This window comes from Chrysemys picta, chromosome 1 (genome assembly GCF_011386835.1).
Source record: "Chrysemys picta bellii isolate R12L10 chromosome 1, ASM1138683v2, whole genome shotgun sequence".
Classification (NCBI taxonomy): domain Eukaryota; kingdom Metazoa; phylum Chordata; order Testudines; family Emydidae; genus Chrysemys; species Chrysemys picta.
In genome coordinates, this window is record NC_088791.1 from 277,050,617 (window position 1) to 277,064,668 (window position 14,052).

Genomic DNA, 14,052 nt, shown 5'->3' on the forward strand with positions numbered 1-14,052 from the left:
AGCTTCCAGCCATTGTTTCTTGTCATACCTTTCTTCACAAGATTAAAAAGCCTTTTAGTACCCAGTATTTTCTCATGCTGTCAATCTTCATGCTATCCGTAAATTTTATCAGTAGCAATTTTATATTTACTTCCAGATCATTGATAAAAACGTTGAATAGCACCAGGCCTAGTACTGATCCCTCCAGAACCCCACTAGAAACACCTCCCCCCATTTGATGATTCCCCATTGATGATTGGCTTTTGAGATTTGTCAGCCAGCTATTTTTATTGAATTTTTATGTGAAACAAAGGGCATGAGCAGAGCCTAGCTTAACAGCCCCATGCAATCAGGGCTAATAAGAAACTTAACAATTCTTGCCATCTGATGCTGTTTTCTTAGTATGTTTCTTAAGTATGTAAGCTTCTAGAAGCCAGAACAGTTACAAGAATGTAGCATGAAACACAGTATCCAAGAAAAACTATATGAAAAAGCTGAAATTCACGTTAATGAGCATTGTGAATAAGATGTCCTTTATTAGCTAAAATTATAAACATACACAGAGTATGTTTGTATTTAGTATTTTGAATTAGAACATATTGATGGTAAAATCATCACATCAAGTACTGCCACACATTTTTTCATTAGATGTTTAATGGTAATGTTACAATGTATAAACATATTATAGGTATAAAATTAAACAAACCAGTTGTTTATTTGTGTGGTACTAAGAACATGATTATGAATACAATTTCTTTCTTCACAGAATATACTCCCAAACTGATTATTTATATTGAAAATCCCTGGAAAAATGTCATGGTGCTTTTTTCTGCTTCAACTTCCTGTACCAATCAGGTGCCTCTCTATTCGTCTGTGAAAGAAAGAATGTTTTGGTTATGAGACAACTGAAAGGCAGGAGAAATATGAAATCCACACAACACTGCCTTCCTCTCTCTGCCATTCATAGTGGCAATTGATTGCTCTGCTTAAACTAAAATCAATTAAAATGTGAAAGGTTTACATTACACAAAAATACACTAAAGTTCTCTGTGTCTAAGATAATAAAATAAACCAAATATATTATTATTAACCAAATTATGATTCAAAATGTTTACAAAGGTTAAAATGATCCATGAACTGCTTAACTAAAGGACTGTCATTGTAAATTATGTTACGTATATTTCTTTTAAAAAAGGAGGTGGGAACCTAGGACAAAGAGGTGTGCTACAAGATGCCAACATTTTAAGCATAAAACAAAAAAACTACATGTAAGAACACGGGTTCTCCATAACTTACTTGTGGGACACTGCCTCTGGATCACCTTTCCTTACATTCACAGTCTTATAGGCTACTTATCACACATTCATGACTGCAAAAAATTCCTGTAGCAATTACAGCAACCTTTTACATGGAAAAGTAATAGTAAGTAAGTGGGGGAAGGAAGCAGATGAGTCATCTTCAGACTCAATGGAATTGGCAGAGAATTCACCCCTAAAAACAAAGTTCTAGGAGAGCCACAAGAAATACAGACTTTCACAGGATGGAAATGTCCTGCTCACTGCCTCCCAATTCCCCAGGCTCCATGGCAGTACATTTTGAACAAGTGATAAGTGTAATTATTACTGTTAAAATCCTCCATTGAAATCAAATCAAGTTTAAAGGCCTCAAAAAGATATAAATGCATGTGCGCTGTTTCTTACATAGTGCATTTGTTATTTCAGACATTCAAAAGAATTTTGTGTCATTAGTGAATCATTAATCATTCCATCCAAAGAAAAGGTGAATAAGGCATTATTTTCATTCTAACCATTACATTATTTGACTATTAAGTCTGGCTCACAAATTTAATCAAACACGAATTGTTCAACAGAAAACAAACACCAAACTTGAGAGGAAAAAAAGCCCAATTATTATAGCTGTCACTTGATTTAGGAAATCTCCCAAAAATATATATTCTAAATGTGTCCCATACTTGTCAGAAAAATCAGAGGGTACTTAGTAGTTCCAGCAGTGGACTGCGAAGTAAGACTCCTGAGGTATAGTCCCAGCTTCCTCAAGGAAATGGAGCAACATTTGAACAAAACACTTAACTTCTGTGCCTAAGGATTGATGTTAGGCTCTGTGTATGTGAAATGCTTTCAGTACCTTGGGTGAAAGGCACTACAGAAATGAAAGTATTTATTATTTACTATGACATCTACCTATGGTTGGCTGTTGTATCTTTCTTCCATTTGTTCTGTTAGTAACTGCGAACAAAACTTGAAGCTACAGTTCATTTTCTTTTGCTTTCCTTCTCTGGAGCTACTTCCTTTTTGACTCTTACTATCAAATGAAATCTTTGTGAAAGCCACCAAAAGATGTAAGTTAAAGTACTCCGCAGTCACTTTTGTGCTTGGGAGACTAGCATCATATGTTTGGGTGTCAGGCCTATCTGAAAGAATTAACCAGAATTGGCTATCTTCAACAGGGATGCCTGAATCCCTCTTAGAGATACAACCAAGAGACTGCCTAAGTCTGCCTCTGAAGCAGAAGCTTGCATTGAGTAACGCCGAGTACTGTGACTCACTGTCTGCTGCCCTAATTAAGACAGACCCAGCACCCTTCTAGGCCCACATCACTGGTCACCTTAAAATAATCTATAATCCACTTACAAGCTAAATTCTTTTGATGTGTGCTCACAATATAACACCCTTGGAGGGGAGTGGTACTGAGCTCTTTCTTACTGGATGAGGTATCAACTTCACCTTAAGCAGCAAGACAAAGTCAGTAACATACTGGAAACATCTGTGCAGCAAAAACAAAAACAAAATACACCACAGTGGCAAGTCACCTCATGGGTCTCAAAATAGCAGTGTAAGCGTTGCCACTTATGCTAGAGCCTGGGCTCTGAGAGTCATCCCCCTCACCAGGTCTCAGAGCCCAGGCTCCAGCCTGAGCGGGAGCATCTACCCTACTACTGCAAGACCCATAGCACGAGCCTGAGTCAGTTGACTCAGGCTCTGAGACTTGTTGAGAACTGTGGGGTTCTTTTCTGCAGCATTGACACCAGTGGTGGATTAGCCACTCAGCCAAAGGGGCCCTGGCCAATTGGGGCACCCCCACGCTCCGACAGATAGGAGCACTGGGCAGAGCGGGGCAAGCCCCCATACCCCACCCCATTCCCTGGCAGGAGTGCAGTGTATGTGTGTGTGTACTGCAGGCAGAAGGGGTAGGGAGGAGCCCCCACTTGCTCTGGCCCAGAGCCCCACAAAACCTTAATCTGCCTCTGATTGACACATCCCTGCTGAAGCTATTGACTCCAATCAGCCATTAACCAAAGCCTTCCTCTGCATGGAAACATAAAAGAAAATTGGAGACTCATGTTCATAACAGGGTCAGCCATTCTGCTCCTCCATGGTTCTTGTTTTTGAGGGAGGTATTCTACTTTCTGCATATATACACACATATCCATACACATTATATATATGATTTTATATACACACGCAAGCACCCTTTATTTTTATTTTTTATATATATACATATATATTATACCCACACACACACGTGTACGTACGTATGTTAAAAGGACATTGAGGCTGCAAAGATAAGCACTCAAAAGTTAAGAAATGCCAGAATTAAGGCTCCTTTTGCAACTCCAATTCAGTCCCTTAAGACTTAATGACACCATCATTAATTACATGATCACTTTCCAAAGAACCCCTGCCTCATTCAGTGCACAGAATGGACCTGCTCTGGCAAATAATCAAGACTGTGTAATGAAGGGGGGCTGTTGTCTGTAGCACCCCTGCCTCTTCTGTTAAGAAGTTGGAAGGTGTCTAATGACTGAGGCAGGGCGCTGCATGTAGAGAAAGAATGGTCTCATGGTTAAGGCAACTGAATGCTGTTTGGAGAGCTGGACTCTATCCCTGCCTCTGCCACAGAGTTGCTGTATGATTCTGGGCAGATCACTTAAGCCAAACTTTTCAAAGGTGATGACTAACTGTGTGTTCCTCATTGTATGAGTGCCCAAATTGAGACCCTGGGGTCAGTTTAGCAGAAATGCTGAGCACTCACAACTGCAAGTGAAGTCAATGGGAAACTGTGCTTTGAACATATAAAGTGTGATGCAATGGTAAATATTCTGAAAAATTGGATCCTAGGCCTCTCAAATTGGGCAACCAATATTACTGTACACTTTTGACATTATTCTTTGTCCTTTACCATCCCTATTTCAGAGATGGAGATAATATCAACCCCGCACCTCACAGGAGTATTGTGAAGATAATTAATATTTGTATAGCACTCAGTAATGAGTGCCATGAGAAGCCCATAAGATAATTAATAATTCTGTATTCAGAACAGGGATTAAATAGTGTGCAGTAAATAAGGCTAAACATTGATGAATAAGGATAACACAAAATATTGCTTATTAAATGAGCACAATCCATTCTGAGCACTGAATGAGCCAGGGGTCCTATGGTCCCGTTGAGCTAACAGTAACTGATAGCAATAGTAGGTTGTTATCCTGTGTGGACCAGCATTAGAGGGGGGATGAGACACATACTTTATCAGTAGGTTACACAGATATTTGCAGACAGCAGAGGAATGAAAAATCTCAGGAATATGGGGTTCCATTCCAGGCTCTAGAGAGGAGTGTATTCCATTGGTCATGGACACTTCTGCCAGTTACACCCAAGCTTCATCCCTTCTTCCCCACCACAGTCAACCTGTCCCTGTCTCACTGCTGTCTGTTCCTTATTCTTGGCTCCTTGTCCCAGTCCCACTCTCCTTCCCTACCCAGTTCTTGTCTTCACTCCTCAGTCTTCTCATCCTACTCTCCCCCTCCAAGTCTGTCTTCCATCCCCACTCCCGGTCTCCTTTCCCGGGCTTCTCCGCCAATTTCCATCTTGCCTTCATTCCCCCACTCCACCTGATCTCCTTGCCTCCAATCTCCTCCATAACTGGCTCCTTGTCTCAGTCTCTTTGCTAAGCTAGTACCAGTTCTCTCTCTGCACCCAGCTCCTTGTCAGATCTGTCTCTCCTTCCCCCGATCCTCATTCCCCCACCACTGGTTCCCGGCCCAGGCCCTTTGTCCAGCCACTTCCAGTCTCTCCCTCTTTCCTCGTCTGATCCCAGTGTTCCACTCCCAACTGGCTCCCAGTTCCATTCAACTGCAGGTTTTTCTCATCAGCTCCCAGTCCCAATCCTCTCCACTTGATCCTAGTTCCAATCTCCCTGCACAATTAGTCCAGCTTCTCCAACATTTCACTGGTTTCCAGTCCTGCTCCCCCAATTCTCCCAGTGTCTCTCTCCCTCCCAGCCTCCAGTTCTAGTCTCATCAGGCTTCTTGCTCCAGTCTAGTCCTTCCCCTCCCTTCACAGTCTGGGCCTTGTTCCCCTCTGCATTCATGTCAAGTGTCTTCCTCATCCACATGGCCTAGGCAGCAGCAGGGACGTCACTAAGAGCACAGGAGAGACAAGGCTTCCTGCTCTAAGTTCGAGAGCCAAGAGCAGCAGGGATAACCATCTTTGACCCTGTAAGCCCCAAGATCAGTTTAGGGCAGCATGCTCAGCACACATGGAATCTTCAGAGATTTTAGCTACAAAACTAAGATCTCTATTGAGCTTGTGCAAACAGATTTTTCAAAGTCTTGCATCTTGGCCAAATTTGGGTGGATTTTCACAGGGACAGCAAAAGGTACAACCCTGATACAAAGCCCACGTCTGCCCCTTGCCAACTTTTAAGTCCCTGCTCTAAAGTTTGGGGGCGCTAGCTTCCCAAAGAAAAGGTTGCCAGAAATTTTTAAAATGACAAAATATTTTCCCTAGCCTCATTCTCAGAAACTTCTGAACCGTTTAGCATGAAACTTTCCAAAACACTTTGCCTGAAGCAGACCCCCAGCACAGAATATTTCAGCCCCTAAAGGTATAAATTTAAAGTTATAAAGCAACCGAAAACAAGGTTGTATAATGGGAAGTGTCGGGCCACCTTAGTATTAGGCAGTGCGACAAGCCTGTGTATGTGTAAGTATTATGTAAATATCTATGTCAATATATATATTTTCTTACATCCGTTGGGGTGTTAATGTATTGGATATGTAAGAATTCGGTTTTGCTATCCATTTTTAATACAACTTTACTAATTGAATTTTTTGGGGAGATTTGTTTCCTGTGTACTTTAAGATCTAGAAACTTCTAGAGGGCTGGAGTCAGTGGTAGTGTGTGACCAGTATAGGGATATAGCTTCCTGTAGCCTTCCACTACCACAGAGAGAAAAATTTTCAGCAGGCATGCTGCACTGTCTTGAATTAACACCACAAGATGAATATAAATCCTGTGAAATCATATCTTCAAAGACGCAGACTTCTAGGAGTAATTTTTTTTTTTTGACATACCCACCCACACACTGACACTTTTTTTGGTTTTTGAAATGCAAGCAATAGTGCCCTAAACAAAATGCCTCGGTCACTTATTTTAATTACTGTACTTACAAATAATGTTGGTTTGGGTATAAATACATTTTCTTCCTCGTGTTCTGCTGGCAGCTTTACAGAAGGGTTTGATTTGTGTTTTGCAGTTAAGCTTCTTACGTCACTATGAGACTGAGGTAAATTTTCCCCATAGCGTTTACCATGAAGACTGATAAGAATTTGTTTCATTACTGCCAGTTCCTGTAAAAACAAAAAATATAATAAAAATAAAGAACTCTAAATTTTCAATAAAACTAAAAATAGTAAAACCTACTAAAATGATTATCTGTTAATAATGCATTTCTATTCACCAAATCAAAATATCTAAATAGATATATAGGCAGATCAATAACCCTATAATAAGTCTGATTATTTACTTGCATTTATTAGTCTGAATACTAGTTAGAAACTACTTTACTAAAGGGAGTAATAAAATAAAAAGGCACAGAAGAGTTATACAAATAAAACCTCATAATGTCCAAATGCTGTAACAGAAAAAGCATTTAAAGTGCATTAAGGATCCCACTATCCCTTTTTTCCATTTAAGCGGCCATTTATTTTAAACAATTATTTTAAAGATTTGTTTTGTAAAACAAGATAGCTTACAGAATCCAATTTGAGTGGCTATGATAAATAGTACTCCGAGGGTTAGGGTTTGGGTATGTGTCTTATAAATGCAGATATAAAAAACAAATATATGTCTTTACCTCTAGAAAAATCAATCAATTGATAAGAGAGACTAGAGCAAAAAGAAGGAAAAGAATCATAATCTGAACTATGGAATGAAAAAGCAACTACTGAAAAGGAAAGAAAGGGATCTGGTGGCCAGAAGGATTCTCACTGACTTGGAAATTTTAATAATTTGCTAAACAAACAATTCAATAGATTTTAACCCCTCCCCCGTCAACAGATTGGTTCAAGATCATTAGTAAAGTGACAAAAGCAAAACCATAATTCCTCTCTGACTTTAATCTGCCATGGTCTTCTAATGTCACTGCATCTCCCTGCTGCTGTCATATTTTCTTCATTTTTAATGGATGCATATGTTACATAATTTCCCCCCATCCCTCACACTGGTGCTTCCATCTGTATCTTGTAACAATTTGTGAATTACTATGGCTGACAAAACAGCCAAGTGAATGCAATCTTCATTCAAAGAGCAATTCAAAATCATAAGGTTTTGATTGTCTTCAATAATAATTCAGTATTAATTCATGCAATCTTATCTTATCTCTTTAACCAAAACAACAGTATAACTAATGTTTATAATAGTTTAATGCCAAACACAACAAATGGACAATATAGTTATTGTACATTACTTATTACCTATTTCTTAATATTAACTACAAAATTACAGTGATTCATACTCTATTTTCATCGCAGTATTCAAAATTAGCATAATGTAAAAACAGCCGCTTAAAAGTCTTGTCATCTAACTTCTGATACATAGTTGCTTTTAATAGCTCCATAACAATACACATGATATATATGTTTTTGAAAAAATTAAAAATAGGCGTGCTTTGTTGTAGAGAATTTAGTTAATAATAATAACCACAATAATAGAGTTATATGACTGGAACCCCAACACTAAATACACCCAACAACTTTATCCAGTGTACAAATTGTTTTTGGGTCTCAGTCATTTAATATTTGCATAATTCAGCTGTGTGTGGTGGCATGTTAAAACAGCTCAGCTGCAGAGCAGCTGTTTAAAAGGACTGCTTAGTTGATGCCAACATGTTACCGAAAGTCGTAAACTCTGCAAAGATGCTGCCAAAGATACATAGACAGAATTTCTTGATGAAAATAACTCAGACAAGTATATTAGAAATACATGCTCCATGACTGGAGATTAAGTCACATGTAAGCAATGTTTTGACATTAGTAAGTGGTGCTATATCTTGATGGAGCTAAATCTTGCATCAGACTATGTGGACCAAAAAAAACCGTTGTAATTATGAGTTTGAAGTTGCACTCAAAAAACAAGGCAAAGACCAAGAATTCTCATACTGATTTGAAAAAGAGGTTAGTTTCAGATACATAAAGCAGGCCCAAACCTGCAGTTATGGTACCAAATTCTCTCAGGTCATGAGAGTGGAAGGATGGCTCATTAGTGAGCCAATTACAGCTCCCTGATGCTGTGGGCCTGTCTGTGCAAGAGCTGAGGTAAATTAGAGTAGCTCTAAGTCTTTGTGGGGGTCCTTACTGAGAAGCACTATAATCCAGCTCAGAATTTGCAGAGCAGAGGTCTGCCATATCCCCCAGATTTGGGGCATGGAGTGGCTGGCTCGGGAGCAGTGTGCGCTGGCTTTCCACTAGCTAAGAGCTTCCATCCTGCCAAGGGAATTCTCAGCTGGACACTTATACCAGGAGTCTTGCCTCCTTTATACCCCCAAGTGACATAAAGGAACCAGAAGAGATTGGAGATGAGAATTTGCCCCACAATGTATATATTAACCTAAAACAGTGTCTACGTTTGTTATGGGGCATTGTTAAGGCTGCATTAACATTTGCATTTAAAGCAGGACTAAAATCCCCATTTTAAACTTTAATGATTAATTTTAGTCTGAAAGGCCCTAATACAGCACAATGTGCAAAGCTCCTCTCTCCGTTACACCATAGTTATTCCACAGTAACCCTGTTAACTTCAGTGGAATTACTACTGTTTATTTATGGCCCAAATACATTTCAGATTTACTAACTTTTGATGAGGATACATTTGAAAATGTCCTGTTTCTGAAATGTGGCAGTTCCCTTCTCACTTTTTTTGGATTTCTCTGGCTAACAACAGTTCCAGCAAATGCCACAATCCACAAACACATTCTGATATCACATGCCACCTGTGAATTTTGAATTTAAAGAGTTATTCCCCATATTAAGAATGACTGATACAAATTATGTAAAGATTAGACAACAGAATTGCTCAGATTTATCATCTATTTCCATTATCTGATTCTGTTAGCCTGCTTCCAAGACCCCTGCTCAGCACGTAGATCCTACGAAGCCAGGAAAGGCAGCAGAGGGCAAGAGACGGGGCTCTGCAGGTCAATAATGGTGGAACAGAGCAGGAATGTGTGGGACGTGAAAAGTAGGGCCTTGGGGAGAAAGAAGGGGGCATTAGCAGGGACATGAATTAGACTGGGAGGGAAAAGGCTTGTGCGTTGGTGGTTAAAGGAAGGGTTGTGGGTAACGTAAGTTGGGGAAATAAATTGTTCCTGGGGTGGGAAGTCCAATGCCTTTGCGAGAAGGCATCAGTGCTCAAATTGCTCCTTCACTGTTGCTGCCTTAGCTCCCCACTGCACTGAGGAAGTAGTGCTGTGTAAAACCCTAAAAGCACTGATTCCTCTATGGAGATGCTAGGCTCCTCCAGCATTGCAGCATTGCAGCACTGGCTCTTGGACACACTGAGAAGACAATGCTGGGTAAGTTGAGCATCTCTCTGCTGAGGCACCGATGCTCCACCCGATATTTCTGCATTGGTATACTGGGGAGCCAAGACAGCAATTCCATGGGGAGAACTTAAGAGTGCTTATGCCTCAAAGCAGATTCAACAGTGTGCCTTTGTTGCCAAGAAGGCTAACGGCATATTGGGCTGCATTAGTAGGAGCATTGCCAGCAGATCAAGGGAAGTTATTATTCCCCTCTATTCAGCACTGGTGAGGCCATATCTGGAGTCCAGTTTTGGGTCCCTTATAACAGAAAGGATGTGGACAAATTGGAGAGAATCCAGCAGAGGGCAATGAAAATGATTAGGGGGCTAGGGCACATGACTTATGAGGAGCGGCTGAGGGAACTGGGCTTATTTAGTCTCCAGAAGAGAAGAGTGAGGAGAAATTTGATAGCAGCCTTCAACTATCTCAAGGGGGGTTCCAAAGAGGATGGAGCTCGGCTGTTCTCAGTGGTGGCAGATGACAGAACAAGGAGCAATGGTCTCAAGTTGCAGTGGGGGAGGTCCAGGTTGGATATCAGGAAAAACTATTTCACTAGGAGGGTGGTGAAACACTGGAATGCGTTACCTAGGGAGGTGGTGGAGTCTCCATCCTTGGAGGTTTTTAAGGCACAGCTTGACAAAGCCCTGGCTGGGATGATTTAGTTGGGGTTGGTCCTGCTTTGAGCAGGGGGTTGGACTAGATGACCTTCTGAGGTCTCTTCCAACCCTAATCTTCTATGATTCAATGAGCTCCTCCCCACCTCATGCTACCTGCACAGCTCCATTCCCGCCACTCAAGAATCATGCATACAACCCTCTCCTCACCCAATCCTCTGACATGCACAATCATCCCCCACTTTCGAGCCCCATCCCCACTCTGCCTCTGGCTCCCCACACATCCCTCCCTGTTAATTCCTCCATTGTCTCCCCCACTGCACCAGGCAGCAGCACTGAGGGAGGAGGAATAGGTATATGGTGGGAGGGGACATAGGGAAGCAGAACTGATTAGGGTTGTAGGCGGCGGTAGAGACAACTGGGGTTTGTCCTAAGGTGGTATTGAGTGAGAGAGGTGAATGGAATTTTAAGAGCTGAATATGGTAGGGAAACAAAGGGAGTTGAATTTTGCAGAAAGCATATAAGGGTTGAATGACTATCTGGTGCCACAAGTACTCCTGTTCTTTTTGCTTATTTCCTTGCATTTCATGCTTTACATTGGTGGACTATGCATATGCAGTCCAGCAGCCTTAGTTAAAAAATAACCAAGGTATTTTTGAGTAGAAACACATAAAGATGTAGGCTTTTTAAAATAATTAGGTGTGTAGCTAGATTAGGAAAAAGCATATTTTTCTTTTTACATCATTAGATTACTGGCATTATGCACGCCTACAATTTAAATAATTCCTAGTTTCTGAAAATTTTATTCTAGAATTTAATTAGGGCCTGATGCTGCAGCTACTGTGTGTATGTGAGGAACTCCCATTATCTTCAACAGGCATTCTGTGTATGTAGTGACTAAAATATCAGGTTCTAAAACAATCATGAGCTGGCAAAAGTGAAAAAAGGTCCATGATTTTTAAAAGGTAAAATAAAATAATGCTATTTGTATACTCTGATTTCAGTAGCATTTGAAATTATAGTAATGGTAAATTCTGATCTTGACAAGTGAAAATAAGATGCAACGTATTTAATTCTTAAAAAGCACAAAATGTTTATAATGGATAACTGACACAGTACATTAAAGTATGGAGAATGGATATGTACAGTCCAGACAATTGATTATAGAGGATAAAATCTGATTTCCCCCCAACTAAATAAACTATCTGCAATTATGGTGGGTCATTTATTGATGTTTGAGTGCAATTATGGCAGAGAAAAGAACAGATGCAAAAATGAAACGGTGGCATTACATTTTTAAAATGTAAAATATGACTTCATTTAATAAATTTGTTTATTTGTATTTATGGACACTATAAAAGGATGACTATCAATGCGCTCTGCATGTCCTTGACATAACTTGCACATACACATATCAAATATGCTTCTTACATTTCCCAAATTAAGTAGCTATGGACATTCAAGGTTAGTAGGATATTAAAATCTGATGTTCATATGACTGAAACAAAATTAAAAAGGATTTCCAGATGTGGAAATACAATTAGGGTGGTAAAAAGGAGTGTTGCCCTATCAAATAAATAACTGCTAAAAAGTGTGAAAATTTGTTCAGATTAAACATAATGGACAATTTTCAAGGTGACAATTGAACAGGTTTTCAACAGACCTGAGACAGCTACAATTACCTTTGTTCTAACATATGTGTCATGTAATTATAACCTACACATCAAAAGTTCAGAATGCAACAACCACCCCATTTCTTTTTTTGGGATAAGAAATAGTGGAAATAAAACCCCCTGCTCCTGAACTCTAAGGGCACCTCTTCCACTCCAAATTGCTCAAAGCTGTAGAAGAACGTCCCCTTCTTGTTTTAATAATATCTCGTGAGAAAGGTCCCTGAAAAGGGACCGTGAAGAGGGTAGGAAGTGACTAGAGTTGAAAAGAATACCCTTACTGAGAATTTCCAGAATCCACTGGTTCAATGTGATCCGAGTCCAGACTTCTTGAAAGTAAAAGAGGAAGCTGCCAAAGGGGAAAGAAAGAGTGTGCAAGGGGAGGGATCCTCAAGTAGTTCACTCATCTGGTGGAAGACACAGACTGTGTTTAAGTGGAGGAAGAAGTGAACAGTCATTGTTGCTTCTTTCTCAGTGGCTCTAAAGTTCTCCGAGTGTTGTAGTAATATTGAGCAGAAGGATGCTGCCTGAAGGAGCTTTGAGATCTAGCTTGCTTCCTCCTTGGGGCTGGGATGTAGAGGCCCAGGAAACCAAAGGGCAGTCTACAGGTTTACTGGGTAACACAGGCTCATATTTAACAGTTGGTACCAAGACGCCCAAGGGACTTTTGTGAGACCTTTGGCTGTCCTTCAACTGCTGAGCCCAAGACCAGTTAGGCACCTGCTGACACATGTGTCTTGACTTGGTAGGCCCCGAGGATGACGTATGCCTTGGCTTATCTCTGAAACAGTGCCCCTTCCTATCCCTGTCAGAGGTCAAAGTTGCCAAAATGGAGATAGATGACTTAGAGAGCCTGGGGTGGAATCTCAGCTCACAGGGTGTTCGTGGAAAGGGTCTGACCAAAAGATTGCGATCTAGGTACATACTTCCTTTCGGCATCCGTGGACGCATGAACAGACTGCTCCACGAGGAACAATTTTAGATGGATCTCTCTAGCTTTTTGAGTCCATGGATGGAAGGAGCAACACATGGAACATAGCAAAGGAGTATTCCCTCTCCTAAACAAAAAAGGCAAGTGGAGTGCCTGCTGCTAAGCAGTACTGAAGCTTCACATGAAGAGCAGAGTTTGAACCTCAGAGATTTCATTTCTGCCATACTGCTAAGGCCCCTGTATGGGGGAAGGAGAAGTAGCTAGCCTATAAACTAAGCATCTGACTAAAAAGTTGTTGGGTTTTTTGTTTGTCAATCAACTGGCAAAAAGACTAAACACATTCTACTAACAAAATTAATTAACAATACTAATAACTAATGCTAAGCACAGTGTGCAGAGAAGCAGGTGGACACTGGAAGGGTTCCATTTCACTGCTACAGACAGTAAGACTCAACCAAGTGAGTCCATTCCCCCCTTTATTTCCCTCAGGCATGTACAGAATGCCACAGCATGTACCCTGACTACTTCTGCTGTATTTTACCTTAGTTCCTAATCATTTTATATATATATTTTTAATTGTGAGAGAAAAAAAAGGAAAGAGTGATTCAAATTTTTGAGGTAAATTTATAATTTATAAAAGAGATGTGTGAAATCTATTATATGAATATTCTAATACTTTGATGTAAACAAAATACACAGAAAAAATAATATACTTATAACAAACACAAGACTTACTTGGAACCAATACATTGTAGCTCAGAGCCACTGTATAACTCAATTACAGTTAAATCTACTTTAATGAAAATAAAATAAAGACAGTACTGACTCAGTTTTACTAATGTGTCAAAATAGTCATAATAATAAGCACAATCAGCTACTGATTATGAGGGCTTATCTCTTCAATTGAGTAACTCTCCCCTTTAATTTGATTCATCCCATTTTTGGTATTTCATAAATATATTTACATTCTGTTTACATT

The 14,052-nt window shown here is 40.0% G+C and overlaps 1 protein-coding gene across 7 annotated transcripts in view; it reads right to left on the reverse strand.

Moving 5' to 3' along the window:
• Nucleotides 1-495: 495 nt before the first annotated feature.
• PIBF1 (progesterone immunomodulatory binding factor 1) overlaps nt 496-14,052 on the reverse strand; it is a 202,353-nt gene continuing 188,796 nt past the window's right edge. For 6 of the 7 annotated variants that reach the window (XR_010597744.1, XM_042861701.2, XM_042861700.2 and 3 more), the window contains 2 exons: nt 6,449-6,628; nt 496-850 (listed from right to left, as the gene is read on the reverse strand). Coding sequence is in view for 5 of the 7 variants with exons in the window: in XM_042861701.2 (XP_042717635.2) it covers nt 794-850; nt 6,449-6,628 (237 nt within the window). In the remaining 2 variants the exon portion in view is untranslated. The remainder of the gene's footprint in view (nt 851-6,448; nt 6,629-14,052) is intronic. The other variant, XR_010597743.1, reaches the window with a different exon arrangement.